At 43.9% G+C, this 16,031-nt stretch overlaps 1 protein-coding gene across 2 annotated transcripts in view; it reads right to left on the bottom strand.

Annotated features, from left to right (window-relative positions):
• ndst2a (N-deacetylase/N-sulfotransferase (heparan glucosaminyl) 2a) overlaps positions 1–16,031 on the bottom strand; it is a 501,430-nt gene that overhangs the window by 12,002 nt on the left and 473,397 nt on the right. For both annotated transcript variants that reach the window (XM_059946764.1, XM_059946765.1), the window contains 4 exons: positions 13,071–13,253; positions 4,393–4,489; positions 3,160–3,283; positions 2,680–2,854 (listed from right to left, as the gene is read on the bottom strand). In XM_059946764.1, the coding sequence (XP_059802747.1) occupies positions 2,680–2,854; positions 3,160–3,283; positions 4,393–4,489; positions 13,071–13,253 (579 nt within the window). The remainder of the gene's footprint in view (positions 1–2,679; positions 2,855–3,159; positions 3,284–4,392; positions 4,490–13,070; positions 13,254–16,031) is intronic.

Below are 16,031 nucleotides of genomic sequence, written 5' to 3'. Positions count from 1 at the left end.
TTTAAAGCGAAGGTTGATAGGTTCTTGATTAGTCAGGGAATGAAAGGTTATGGGGAAAAGGCAAGAGAAATGGGGTTGAGGGAAAATAAATCAGCCAGGATGAAACGGCAGAGAAAACGTAATGGGTCGAAAGGCCTAATTCTGCTCCAATATCTGATGGTCTAATTCAGCTGCAGGTAAATTGTGAGGAGATTGGAAGGCTAAATGGTCTCATTCTGATTCTGCTGAGAGGAGATATGTTTAGTTTCGGGATCAGAGGTGGTTTTTCAGCTCCTTCTGCCTGGTTCAATATTCATTTGGGATCCTGGCTGAATGGCAACACAATTTTGTAGCTTTCTCCCATCAGAGTTGAGCAGTACTATAACAAGCCCTTTGGCGTATCCAGTCCATGCCCAACTATTATTCAACCTAGTCCCATTGACCTGCACCTCCATACACCTCCCCATCAATGTACTATCCCAACACTTTCAAATATTGCAATCAAGCACATATCACCACTTCCACCGTTCCAAACTTGCACCACCCACTGATGAAGTTTCCCCTCATAATTACACAGAACATAGAAAACACAATACAGGCCCTTCGGCTCACAAAGTTGTGCTGAGCATATCCCTACCTCAGAAATTACGCTTACCTATAGCTCTCTATTTTTCTAAGCTCCATGTACCTATCTAAAAGCCTCTTAAAAGACCCAATCGTATCCGCCACCACCACCATTGCCGGCAGCCCATTCCATGCACTCACCACTCTCTGAGTAAAAAACTTACCTCTGACATCTCCTCTGTACCTACTCCCCAACACCTTAAACCTGTGTCCTCTTGTAGCAACCATTTCAGACCTGGGAAAAAGCCTCTGACTATCCACACAATCAATGCCTCTCATCATCTTGTACACCTCCATCAGGTCACCTCTCATCCTCCTTCGCTCCAAGGAGAAAATGCTGAGTTCACTCAACCTATTCTCATAAGGCCTGTTCCCCAATCCAGGCAACATCCTTGTAAATCTCCTCTGCACCCTTTCTATAGTTTCCACATCCTCCCTATAGTGAGGTGACCAAAACTGAGCACAGTACTCCCAAGTGGGGTCTGACCAGGGTCCTATATAGCTGCAACATTACCTCTCAGCTCCTAAACTCAATTCCACGATTGATGAAGGCCAATGCTCCGTATGCCTTCTTAACCACAGAGTCAACCTGCGCAGCTGCTTTGAATGTCCTATGAACTCGGACCCCAAGATCCCTCTGATCCTCCACACTGCCAAGAGTCTTACCATTAATACTATATTCTGCCATCATATTTTAACCTACCAAAATGAACAACCTCACACTTATCTGGGTTGAACTCCATCTGCCACTTCACAGCTCAGTTTTGCATCCGGTTAATGTCCCGCTGTAACTTCTGACAGCCCTCCACACCATCCACAAAACCTCCAACCTTTGTGTCATCAGCAAATTCACTAACCCATCCCTCCACTTCCTCATCCAGGTCATTTATAAAAGTCACAAAAAGTAAGGGTCCCAGAACAAATCCCTGAGGCACACCACTGGTGACCGACCTCCATGCAGAATATGACCCGTCTACAACCACTCTTTGCCTTCTGTGGGCAAGCCAGTTCTGAATTCACAAAGCAATGCCCTTTTGGATCCCACGCCTCCTTACTTTCTCAATAAGCCTTGCATGGGGTACCTTATCAAATGCCTTGCTGAAATCTATATACACTACATCTATTGCTCTTCCTTCTTAAATGTCACATCCTCAAAAAATTCAATCAAGCTCGTAAGGCATGACCTGCCTTTGACAAAGCCATGCTGACTATTCCTGATCACCTTAAGGTAGCACATTACCTTAAGAATTACATCTTTCACCCTTAACCCATGACCTCCAGTTGCAGTCTCATCGAAACTCAGTGAAAAAAGCCAGCTTGCATTTACCCTATCTATACCTTTCATAATTTTGTACACTTCTATCAAATCTCTCCTCATTTTCCTTTGCTCCAGGAAATAAAATTCTAACCTATCCAAGCTTTTCCCTATAACTCAGGTCCTCAAGTCCTGGCAATGTCCTTTTAAACTTTCCCTGTACCCTTTCAGTATTAAAGTCTCTCCGATAGGAAGTTGGCCAGATACTCCAAAGCAGGCCTCACCAATATTTATTACAACTTTCGATCAATCTCTTGTTTATGATTAACAGAAGACCTTGTGTTTGTGGGAGAAGTTTCTAAAACCCCCAGCACCTTTTGCAAGCAGAGGTGACAGTGAACTTTGCTCCTGAACAGCTGGGATCTAGAGTAAGAGATTCATTCAACCAACCAATCACTTCCCTTCAATATTTTAGTTTTATTTTATTTGGAGATACAGATGGGTAACAGGCCCTTCTGGTGCAATTAGCCCACACCACCCATTAAACTCACGTGACCAATTAACCTGCTGACTTTGGGAAGTGGAAGGAAACTGGAGCATTTGAAGGAAACCCACGCAGTCACGGGAGAATGTTAAAAAACCCCTTACAGATGGTGGCGGGAATTGAACCTAAGTCACTGGCGCTGTAATAGCTAACCGCTATGCTGATTCGCACGTCTTTGGAACAAGGGAGGAAACTGGAGCTTCTATGTTGGCTGCTTTCTACTGCAGCTTTGTTCAAACAGCTGAAAGTGTACGTTCCCCTGCCAGGGCAGGCATACCTGATACCAGGAATAAGCTCGCTCCGCAGGGTTAATCAGGATGGTGATGATCTTTGCCCGGGGTAGCAGCGCTGCAGCCCTCTTGGGGACCACTTCCGATTCAAAGTAATTTGCACTCTTCTCAAACGTGAAGTCTGTGCTCACATTTGACGGGATGGGGAAGAAATCCATGTACCTGAGGAATGAGAGTGGGTACATGGAAGTAGAATGATGGAGAGCCCCTCCCTGTCCCTGTCACGCCTCTTCCCAATCCCCACACCCATCCCATCTGGAGAAGATTCAACATTCAAGACTGTTTAGTGTCATTTCCAGTCAGCAAGTGTATAGGGGAACAAACTAATTGTTACTCCCAATCTGAAGCAGCACAAAAACACACAATAACATAAAGAACACAATAATAAAAAAAAACCTTAAAAGGTTACCACATTCCACTCGTGCTTGTAGAACTGAGCACAGAGGCCGGAGTGAACAGTCCCTTACCAGTCTATTCCTTTGTGATAGTTGGCCCCATTGAAGAACTGAATCTCCTCATAGGTGACCGGACTGGGGAAATTACTCATAATTCCAGGATGCAAAGACAGGAAAAAGTGCAAAGCTGTAGTGCCTGGGGAAGAGAACGGACATGTTTACCTGCACAGCACTCCCAAGCGTCCCTTTTCCTTCCATTCTGCATTCAACTTCAGATATATATTCCCCTCAATACATGGTCAAATTCACAATGACATCTGGAGCGGAGGGGCCAATGCACAAAATCAAAACAGGCTGCAGAGGTTGTAAATTCAGCCAGCTCTACAATGGGAACTAGGTTCCCGATCATTGAGGATGTCTTCAGAAGGTGATGCCTCAAGAAAGTGGCATCTATCATTAAGCACCCAGGACATGTCCTCCTCTCATAACTACCTCAGGGAGTAGCCTGAAGACCACACTCAATGCTTTAAGAACAGCTCTTCTCTGCCATCAGATTCAGGAATGGTTCATGAACACTATTGCACTTTTGCACTATTTAACTGATTTTTTACATCTTGCACTGTACTGCTGCCACAAAACAACAAGTTTCATGAATGTCAGTGATAATAAACCTGATTCTGAAATAACCTATCTCATCCCAGATTGGTCTGATGTGCAGTAATGAATATTATGAAAACACACCATCAATTTGTGTGCACACCAAACTGCAGTGAGTGATCTATTTAACCAATCTGTTACCTAGATTATGGATGATACCAATTTGATACCTGCAGCTGTGGAGTCCAAGAAATCGAGGATATTTAAAGTGGAGGCTGACAGGTTCTTGATTAGTCAGGCTGTCAAAGGTTATGGGGAAAAGGCAGGAGAACGGCATTGAGAGGGATAATAAATTTGCTATGATGGAATGGTGTAGCAGACTCAATGGGCCAAATAGCCTATTTCTGCTCCTGTCTTATGACCTTAGGCATTGTTATGCTAGAGAGTTGCCCAAGCTAGAAGCCAACAGAAAGCTTTGAGTTGGTTGGATTCTTCACCCAAAGGAAGAACCTTTGGCAGCGTAACACTAAGAGCCTGAGACCCACCGGGAGACAGAGACGCTAACTACTGTTTTAATCCCAACCTCACCATAAATGATTTACATAGTCTCTCCTCACGGATATTTCCACTTCTGCTAAATGCCAACTCCAATGTAACACAGAGAGATTCTAATCACACAATGGGACAAGATCAGAGAATTAAAGTTACCAGTTTTTTGTGGGCCCACGATGAGGAACTTGGGGAGCCTGTCACAAGTCTTCTCTTTTGACCAAATATCCTTGTGCCGTTTGTCATCGCAAGGGTTCTGAAAAACATTCAGTGCTCAGAAATAATTATCAAATAAATTGAAGGGTACAACAGACACATGTACCAGGATGAACACCCCCTGGCCACTTTATTATGCACCTCCTGTACCTAAAAAAGTACATGCCTGTGCTCTTCTGTTGCAGTACCCCATCCACTTCAAGGTTCGAGGTACGGTGCGCTTCGAGAAGCTCTTCTGCACACCACTGTTGTAATGCCTGGTTATTTGAGTTACTGTCGTCTTCCTGTCAGCGTGAACTAATCTGGCCATTTGCTTCTGACCTCTCTCATTAACAAGGTGTTTTCACCCACAGAACTGACACTCACTCGATGTTTTTTGTTTTTCACACTATTCTCTGTAAACTCCAGACTGTTAAATCCCAGAAGATCCAGTTTCTGAGATACTCAAACCATCCTGTCTGGCACCCACAATCATTCTACAGTCGAAATCACTTTGATCATACTTCTTCCCTATTCTGACATTTTGGTCTGAAAACAACTGAACCTCTTGACCAGGTCTGCGACTGCATGATTGGGTGATAAGATATTTGTATTAACAAACAGCTGACAGGTGTTCCTAATAAAGAGGCCACTGAGTGTATATTGATTTGACACAAACAATGGATTTCACTGTGTGTTTGATGTACAAATGGCAAATAAGGCTGATCTTTAAGTACACACTCGTCTAAAGGCAGACATGGACACACTACCCACTCCAACCTCCAGTACATACAGACCATGGTACAAGACTGAAACAGCTGTATAGTGTAGAGTTTAGCGGAATGCCATTACTGTATCAGTGAACAGGGTTCAATTCCCTCCACTCTCTGTAAGGAGGTTGTACGTTTTCCCCATGACCGCATGGGTTTCCTCCAACATTCTAAAGCTATATGGGATAATAAATATAGAAGACCTACAGCACAATACAGGCCCTTCAGCCCACAAAGTTGTGCCGAACATGTCCCACTAGGCTTACCTATAGCCCTCTATTTTACTAAGCTCCATGTACCTATCTAAAAGTCTCTTAAAAGAACCTAACATATCCGCCTCCACCACCATTGCAGGCAGCCCATTCCATGCACTCACCACTCTCTGAGTAAAAAACTTACCCCTGACATCTCCTCTGTACCTACTCCCCAGCACCTTAAACCTGTGTCCTCTTGTGGCAACCATTTCAGCCCTGGGAAAAAGCCTCTGACTATCCACACGATCAATGCCTCTCATCATCTTATACACCTCTATCAGGTCACCTCTCATCCTCCGTCGCTCCAAGGAGAAAAGGCCGAGTTCATTCAACCTATTCTGATTAGGCATGCTCCCCAATCCAGGCAGCATCCTTGTAAATTTCCTCTGCACCCTTTCTATGGCTTCCACATCCTTCCTGTAGTGGGGCGACCAGAACTGAGCACAGTACTCCAAGTGGGATCTGAACAGGGTCCTATAAAGCTGCAACATTACCTCTCGGCTCCTAAATTCAATCCCATGATGGATGAAGTCCAATACACCATATGCCTTCTTAACCACAGAGTCAACAGAAAGCAGGACATTTAAAGACTTCCACTTGTGTTGTAATGCCCTGGCTAAGATTTCTACTGCTATGCTGTGAGGTATTTTATTTTTGCAGTTTTCTGTAAAAGCGGTGTGACCTGCTGGTAAAAATGTTTCGGCTTCAGCCGAAGATAAGGAGCCACGTTGTGTCAGCCAATTGTAACTTTCTGCCCAGTGAAAGATTCGGGAAAGCTGGGTGGATTTCTGAAGTAGTCCGGCCTGGGTCTTTTGGCGGGAGCTGCGGAGTTGGGCCCAAGGGAAGATGCCGCAGTATGCTGTTGGAATGAGAGAACAGTTGCAGGAAGTGCACTGTGCAGAATGGCTCCAAGGAGGAAGAGACGATGCTCCTGAGAGAGCCAGTTTGTTTGAGATGGTCTTCGAGGGAATTTTGGATTGTGGCGAGGGCTTTCATGTAGACCGTGGGCCTGGGGCATGAGTAAAACAATATATTCCCGAATATTCCAGTATGAGCTCCAATGTTTATGTGCATGTTGGACTGGTCAACTCTAATGGGCCTTTTCTGTAACTGTTAAAGTTGTAAATTTGGTAAATATACTTTCTTTATAATTTTATGCTGCTGTACAATATGTCATTTCAGGGCTACCGATAACTGTGTATGGGCAGTATTTACACAACATTCACTACAACCTATCTTCCTTAGTTGGAACATCCCAACTTTCCTGTTCAGTTGAACCCCAGATCATAACGACCCTAGACGTGTATAGTTTATGAAAGGTGCTCGGTCATGTGGCTGTTAGCAGAGACAGCTAGCGAGCCGAGTCTGTGTACCAGCCCCAGTTAGAGGGTTACAGAATGTTACTGGCTCAGGGAGTCAATCCCTATGCTAACCCAGGAAGTGAGGCAGCTGATTTGTACACAGCAAGATCCCACCAACAGCAATGACTTCCTTGTCTGCTTCGGTAATGTTAGTTGAGGGACGAAATGGACCAGGATTCCTGGTGTATCCCTTAACCACAGAACAATGGCCTTTGGTTTTCTACATCTTCCTGGGGCACGTCACTTCAGTTTTTTAATTTAGGGGTGCAGCACCGTAAAAGGCCCTTCTGGCCCTAGCCTGTGCCACCCAATTGCACCCTAATAAACCGAATGGCCTGTGCATCATTGGGATGTGGGGGGGGGGGGGCAGGGTACCCGGAGGAAATACACAGTCTCACGGGGAGGATGTATAAACTCCTTACAGATCACAGCAGGAAATGAACCCGTGTCGCTGGCGGTGTAAAATGTTGCACAGACCACTACACTACCAAGGCTCCAGAAGGGGTCCCTGAGTTTGATCCCAGGAATGAAAGGTTTAACTTTTGAGGAGTGTTTGATGGCTCTGAATCTGTACTAAGGAGCACACATTCTGGTTGGCTGCAGGTGACAGGAATCAGTATTGGGGACCCCTGCAGAACACCACTTATGGTCTTATGACACTCGCTGGAGTTCAGAAGAATGGTGGTGGGGGAGATCTCTTTGAAGCCTGCCAAAAACTGAAAAACATGATTTGCAATGAATTTCCTCGATTCGGGACCTAAAACTGCTCACAATACTGCAAATGTGATCTGACGAACACTTTATAAAACCTCAGCACTTCATCCTTGCTCTTATATTCTAGTCCTCTTGAAATGAGAGGATCGTGCCAATAAGCTGGGCATCTCTTGGCAACATGGTTAATGACTTTGCTCAAAGGCATCCCATGACCTTGTACCTCTGACAACCATGGGTTTAATGATCCTATCATCTTTCTCTCTAGATCACCAAGAATCCAAGATACTAACTTTCTATTCTGGCATTTCTGGAATGTTTATCAATGCTATGTGAAAAGAGCAGCAGAGATTTATTTATTATTTATAGAAACGGTACAGTAACAGGCTCTCGTGGCCCAATGAGCCCGCCCCAACCGGTTACACCCATGTGACCAACAAACCTACTGATCCGTGGGGAATTTTGGAATGCGAGAGGACACCAGAGCAAACCTACAGAGTCCTGAGAAGAGCATGCACACTCCCCACAAGCAGCGGCAAACTGAACCCAGGTCACTGGCCATATTAACTACTGGGCTACTGTACCGGCCCTACAGCTGCATGCAACAAGTTTCTGCTTCATTTGTGACTTTCATGAACCTATGGATGACAAAATTACCTATTTCCAACAGAGGGGAAGGATGGAAAGGCGACACAGGGGGGAGGCGCTTTCACAAAGAGGATGGTGGGTGTGTGGAATGAGCTGCCAGAGGAATTGGTAGAGGCTGGTACACAAACAACTTCTACAAGACATGCACATGGATAGGAAAGGGGCCAAACATCAGCAAATGGGACTAGCTCGGGTAGACAACTTGATCCAACATGGATGGGTTGGGTCACAGGACCTGTTTCCTTGCTGTTAAGAGCTCTCGGATGGAAACAGACACCCTCGATCTGCTTCTTTAAGCTAGACACAATCTAGTATACCTCTATCAAACCTTCCCTCAGTCACAATAAAGCACGACAAGTCCTATCAACCCTTGTTCATCACGGGTAAAGCCATCCCCACCCCCCATTCAGCACATCTACATGAAATGTTGTCGCACAAAAGCGGCATCCATCATTAGGGACCCCACCAGCCAGGTCGTGCTCTCTTTTCGCTGCTGCCATCAGGAAGGTACGGGAGCTCCAAGACTCGGCCCACCAGGTTCAGAAGCAGTTATTACCCTGAACATCAAGCTCCTGAAACCAAAGTGGATAACTTCACCCAAATCCACTTGACCCATCATTGAAATGCTCCCACAAACAATAATGGACTTACTCACAGGACTTTTCATCTCATGTTCTCGATATTTATTGTTTACTTATTTATCATTATTGTTTTGTCTTCTACATTTGCATAGTTTGTTGCTTTCTGCACCTGGTTGAACTCCCAAGTTGGTGCGGTCTTTCATTGATTCTGTTATGGTTATTATTCTATAGATTTACTGAGCATGCCCACAAGAAAATGAATCTCACAGTTGAATATTGTGACATGTATGTACTTTGATAACGAAATTTACTTTGAACTTTGTAGCTGAAAACTCTCCCATCTGGAACCATCCAAACAAAATACTAATCCTTGTCTGCACATTACCCTGCTAGAATTTAAAGTTTCAAGATCATTCATTATTAGGAGTATAGATAGGGTAAAAGCAAGCAGGCTTAGGTGAGTCTAGAATTAGAGGTCATGTGTTAAGGGTGAAAGGTGAAATCTTGAAGAGGAATACGAAGGAGACCTTCACTCAGACGGTACTCAGAGTGTGGAATGAGCTGTCAGCAGAAGTGGTGGGGATTTGTGTTCGATTTGAACATTTAGAAGAAATTTGATTAAGTTTAAAGTAAATTTATCAAAATACATACGTCACCATATACAGCCCTGAGGTTCATTTTCTTGTGGGTATACTCAATATATTCAACAACCAATCGATGAAAGGCTGAACCAACAAGATGAACAAATGCGCAAAAGACAAGAAATTGTGCAAATACAAAAAGAAAGAAATAATAATAATAAATAAATAGAGAACATGAGATGAAGAGTCCTTGAAAGTGAGCCCATAAGTTGTGGGAACAGTTCAGTGATGAGGACAAGTGAAGTTGAATGATGTTATCCCCTCTGGTTCAGGAGTAATAACTGTTCCTGAACCTGGTGGCATTAATCATGTATCTTCTTCCTGATGGCAGCAGCGAGAGGAAAGCATATTCTTGGAGGTGAGGGTCTGTAATGATGGATGCTGCTTCCCTTCAACAATACTCTGTGTAGATGTGCTCAATGGTTAGTGGATGGCAGGGGTATGGTGGGCTTTGATTCAGTTACAGGCCGATGGGTCTAGGCAAACAAACAGTTCTGCATGGACTAGAAGGGCCAAAAAGACTTTCTGTGCTGTAGTACACTAGGACTCTACACAGACTTACTAGGTACAGCTGCTCATTAATGCAAATATAAGACCAAAAGATTTAGGAGCAGAAGTAGGCCATTCAGCCCATTGAGCCTGCTCTGCCATTCAATCATGGGCTGATCCACTTCATCCAGTCATCCCTACTCTCCTGCTTTCACCCTATACCCTTTGATACCCTGGCTAATCAAGAACCTCTCTCTCTCTGCCTTAAATACACCCAATGATTTGGCCTCCACAGCCGCTCGTGACAACAAATTCCACAGATTTACCATCCTCTGACTAAAGTAATTTCTCCGCATCTCTGTTCTAAAAGGACATCCTTCAATCCTGAAGTTGTGCCCTCTTGTCCTAGAATCCCCTACCATGGGAAATAACCATGCCATATCTAACCTGTTCAGGCCTTTTATCATTTGGAATGTTCCTATGAGATCCCCCCCCTCATTCTCCTGAACTCCAGAGAATACAGCCTAAGAGCTGCCAAATGTTCCTCAGACAGTAACCCTCTCATTCCTGGAATCATTCTTGCAATTAACTGACAATCACGTCGTACAACTCAATGCATAAAAGCATGCAGTCATGGTCAAGGGGATCAGTTGTTGTTCAGACCAAACATCAGAATGGGGAAGAAATGTGATGTAAGTGACTTTTGATTGTGGAATGATTGTTGGTGCCAGATGGGGTGGTTTGAGTATCTCAGAAACTGTTGCTCTCCTGGGATTTTCACACATGACAGTCTCTAGGGTTTACGGAGAATGGTGTGAAAAACAAAAAAAAAATCCAGTGAGTGGCAATTTTGAGGGTGAAAATGCCTTGTTAATGAAAGAGGTCAGAAGAAGATGGCCAGATGGGTTCAAGATGACAGGAAGGCAACAGTAGTGTACAGAATGAACGCAGCATCTCTGAATGCACAACATGTTGAACCTTGAAGTAGATGGGCTACAGGAACAAAAGTCCACCCTGGGTTCTGCTCCTGAATCAAATAAAGTGGCCACCGAGTGTGTGACTATGACTGTGTTGCTAGCTCAATAACTGTTAGCGGACCTCCACGCGGCACAAAACCAGTCACTCTAAACAAAGGGGCCAATGAAATTCCTGCTTCTATATTGAAGCTTCTTCAGACTCTGCCATGGTGTGGCATTGCAGAAAATCAATATGTTAAAGAGTTTTAGAAAGCAATTATTCACCAGTGGGGATTTTTCAATAATAGCCATGTTTAAATCTCATTAATTTGCCCTTGGCATTCCTTGTAGACATAAAGACAGCTCTAAACAGCAGATAAATGGAATACTAAAAGCAACAGTAGCATTGACTTTATGTATGCTTTTAGAATAATATTTATCTTGAGAAAGCTGCTGTTTTGAGCTGTCTTTATGTACAAGGATGCACCAAAGACAAAATAATGAGACCTTAGCACCTTTTTTTTTATTGCTGCAAACTCCCAGTCAGTGAATAGATTTTGTTTTTAGATTCTTTAAGTCATTGATTATCTGTAACACAGATCTGCCTCAGGTCCCATGCCACCAGGTTCAGGAACAGTTATTACCCTTCAACCATCAGACTCCTGAACTTCACTCACCTCTACTCTGAACCGATTCCACACTTTCAAGGACTCTACATCTCATGTCCTCAGTATTATTTAATTATTGACTCCTGATGAAGGGTTTCGGCCCGAAACGTCATCACTACCTCCTCCCATAGATGCTGTCTAGCCTGCTGAGTTCTGCCAGCATTTTGTGTTTTTTAATTATTTAATTATTAGTGTTTTTCTTTCTGTATGTGCACAATATCATACTGTGCACATTATTAGTGCACCTCTGTTTGTGTGCAGTTTTTCATTGATTCTATTGTGTTTCTTAGTATTTACTGTGAATGCCCGCAAGAAAATGAATCTCAGGGTTGTATATGGTGACGTATACTGTATGAATTTTGATAATAAATTTCCTTTGGACAAGAAATTTTGCAGATACTGGAAATCCAAAGTAACACACATAAAATGCTGGAGGAACTCAGCAGGTCAGACAACAGCATCCATGGAGAGGAATAAAGAGTTGACATATCTTTCAGTAAGATGGCAGTGTGCTCAGATACATTGGACACTCTGGGTCTAACCAAAGGGGCCATTGTCCATCCTCTACATCCTTTTTATGACCACTCGACACCGCTGCTTATCAAGAACATCAAGCACTGAAGATCTATTGCCCCAGCAAGTTGCTCAATAGCGATGGACTTGACTTATTACGTACTATAGCTGTGCTGTCACCTGGGCTTGCTGCATACTGTTGATGTGCCGAGGCGGTGTGCGGTCGGAAATAAAAGTGTGAGTGATTGCCTTAGATGTTTTTTCTTGTGATCACAAGACCCTGTTGGACCTTGGTAACATGGAACACTGCAAGCCAGTTTCACTGGGGAGGCTGACAGTGGGGGAGCTGCATTGCCTCGGACGTGGCGAGGCTCAGGCCTCAGACCACAAGGCCAACTGTTGCAGCTACCCGAGGGAGGAGATGCTGAGGTGGTGTGGGAGAGCCCCTATCCCAGTCTGACAATGCGCGGCAGTTGAATAATACACCACATTTGGAAAGGTCTTCTTTTGAGAGATCACTGCAGGGGGACGAAAACTCGGCCATCAAGGTGGAATCCATACTGGGTTGGGGGGCTGGCCCCTCCTGTCAGTGCTGCCCTCCAGTGTTCGCTCAGTGGAAGAACAACGTGGACCAGAGCAACAACCCATGCATAACCACTCTACAGGCCATGCCATTCAGGGGCTATATTTTTTGTGATTGTATGCTTTCTACTATCAAAACCATATTTACGATACATTGTGTGCTACCGGCAATGAGTTTTGCACCTTGGCCCTAGAGGGACACTGTTTTGTTGGGCTCTAATTCATACATGGTTGAATGATAATTAAACTTGAACTTTTGACCCAAGACCCTTCATCAGGACTGGGAAGGAAGGGGAATAAGCAAAAATCTTGTGATTAACTAAATTTTCACAAGAAGAAAGAGTCTTAAGAAGGTTTAATACAGAAGCGATAATTTAATTATATTGAAGTAAAGTTATCGGCAGCTAAGTGCTAACCTGAACACGCCGATGCAAGGGGACACGCAATGGCTGTGTACACTTTTCCTACCTGCCACACGGGGTCCTTCTCCTCCGGGAAAAGCTCAAAGTATTTGGCAGCCAGTTCAACAGGGGGCAGCGTCTGCAGCTTCAGGTTAGTCCAGCACTGCACGAACTTCACCAGACTCTCAAAAGTGTACAGGCCAAGCCGGTCGTTGCCGTAGTTTGACAGGTGAGTCATGAAGATGCTGATCTGTAAGGTAAAGGGAAGTGGTAAGCTCGCGTGCATTCAGTTGCACAGTTCTGCAGCGGACAGGATAGCTCTACAATGGGTAGTCTAAAACTGCCCAACGCAGTACCAGCACCAGCACACCTACCACCACGGACTCACATACAGAAAGGTGCCAGAGAAGGATCCCACCCACCCTGCTTTGCCACACTACCATCAGGGAGGAGGCTACATAGCATCCACACCAGGACAACTAGACTCAAAAACACAGGGTATACACATCCCAAAGAAGATGTATTCTAAAGGAAAGATGATACAACCATGGCTAACAAGCGAAATCAAAGCCAACATAAAAGACATAAAAGAGGGCATGTAATAGAGCAAAAATTATTGGGAAATTAGAGGATTGGGAAGCTTTTAAAAACCAACAGAATGCAACTAAAAAAAGTCATTAAGGTGGTAAATATGGAATATGAAAGTGAGCAAGCCAATAATATTAAAGAGGATACCAGAAGTTTCTTCTGATACATAAAGTGTAAAAAAGAGGCGAGTGGTTATCAGACTGCTGGAAAACAATGGAATGCAGTGTCGGGAAGTGTATGGTCATGCACTTTGGTAGAAGAAAGGATTGACTATTTTTGAAATGGAGAGAAAATACAAAAAACTGAGGTGCCAAGGGACTTGGGAGACCTTGTGCAGGATTCCCTGAAGGTTAACTTGCAGGTTGAGTCTGTGGTGAAGGCGGCAAATGCAATGTCAGCATTCATTTCCAGAAGGCTAGAATATAAAAGCAAGGATGTAATGCTGAGACTTTATAAAGCACTGATGAGGCCTCATTTGAAGTGTTGTGAGCAGGTTTGGGCCCCTTATCTTGGAAAGGATGTGCTGAAACTGAGGAGGGTTCAAAGGAGATTCACGAAAATGATTCCAGGTTTGAACAGCTTGCCATATGAAGAGTGTTTGATGGCTCTGGGCCTGTATTCACTGGATTTCAGAAGAATGAGGGGTGACCTCATTGAAACCTATCAAATAGAGAAAGGCCTTGATTGAGTGGATGTGAACAGGATGCTCCCTGTGGGGAAAGTGTCTAAGACCAGTGGGGACAAGGGACAACCTCAGAATAGAGGGGCATCCTTTTAGAATGGAGATGAGGAGGATTTTATTTAGCCAGAGAGTGAAGAATTTGTGGAATTCTTTGCCACAGACAGCTGTGGAGGCCAAGTCTTTATGTATATCTACGGCAGAGATTGATAGATTGATTGGTCAGGGCATGGATGGATACATGGACAAGGCAGGAGATTGGGGCTGAGGGGAAAACTGGATCAGCCATAATGAAATTTGATGTGCCGAATGGCCTAATTCTGCTCCTATATCTTATGGTCTAAAAACAGTTACTTTTCCCAAGCAGTAAGGCTGATCAACACCTCCTTCCCACTAAGCTGCCCCAAGCACCACTACTTTATCATTCCCTGTCTGGGTCACCTAATGTACAGACACTCCTGTGCCTAGCTTCAAGTTTTGGATATACAATCAATGCACAGAACCTTGAAGAAGTATTCAGCTCCCACAAAGAATTTTACATTTCACTGTCTCATTTTCTAACTTTAAATTATATTGATGAAAGATTTTTGAGCTAACCTACAAAACATTGTTCTTGTCAACTCAAAAGAAAAAGTCTAAAACCTGTCAACAATTTACTAAAAATCAAAAACAAAAATTAATGCTAAAAAAGTATTCATCCCCTTTGTAAATGCTATACTAACTTTCTCAGGAGCAATTCTGTATATTACCATATCAACTCACTCAATTTGTTGATGTAGAAAGGTTGGAGGATCACCTGAATAAATACCCCTTTCTCTGGAGGGTCCAACAGAATGGGAGATTTTCAACAGGCCAATCCAAAATGAAGACAAAAGAGTATTCAAGTCAAGTCAGGGAAGTGATCTGGGGAAGAACACAACACCAACTCCAAGGCACTGAACACACCTCGCAATTCAGAGCAGTCCGTTGTGAAAATGTGAAACCACAGCCCCTCTAAACATTCACCAGAGAAGAAAGGTACTTGTAAGAAAGGCCACTGTGATGCTAAAAGTCGCTCTGAGTGAGCTGCAGAAGTCAGTGGCTACAACCGGAGATGAAGTTCATGACTCCACAGTCTCTAAGGCCTTACACAAAAAAGGGTATTTATGTAAGAGTGGCAAGGAAGAAGCCTTGGCTTTAAAAAAAAGCATATCCTTGCCCGTAAAGACTTTCCAAAGCATCACTTAAAAGATAATTTAAATATGTGGAAGAAGGTATCGTGGTCAGACAAGACTAAAAAGGAACTTTTTGACCTAACGCTAGCAGTACATGTGACATAAATCTAACACTCTGCATCAGCCCCATCATGCTATGGGGATGCTTTTCAGCAACAGGGACTGGAAATCTGGTCAGGATAAATAGAGAGATCCTGGTTAAAACCATGCTTGCCTCTTCTAGAAAGCTTAAACTCAGGAGGAAATTCGTCTTTCAGCAGGTCAATAACCCAGAGCATACTGCCAGAGCAACCATGGAGCTTCTCCAAATGAAGAAAATTGATGTCCTTGAGTGGCCCAATCAAAGTCCTGACCTTAACCCAACTGAACATCTCTGGCAAGACCTCCATATTGCTGTCCACTGCTGCTTTCCAACTAACCTGGCGCAGCTTGAGCAATTGCATAAGGAGGAATGAGCAAATCTTTTTCCAGCACATTGTGCAAAGCTGATAGAGACTTATCCAAAAAGACTACTGGCTGTAATAGCTGTGAGAAGTGGTTCAACTAA

The sequence above is a fragment of the Hypanus sabinus genome, chromosome 21, assembly GCF_030144855.1.
Source record: "Hypanus sabinus isolate sHypSab1 chromosome 21, sHypSab1.hap1, whole genome shotgun sequence".
Lineage (NCBI taxonomy): Eukaryota > Metazoa > Chordata > Chondrichthyes > Myliobatiformes > Dasyatidae > Hypanus > Hypanus sabinus.
This window is presented reverse-complemented; position numbering and strand designations above follow the sequence as displayed.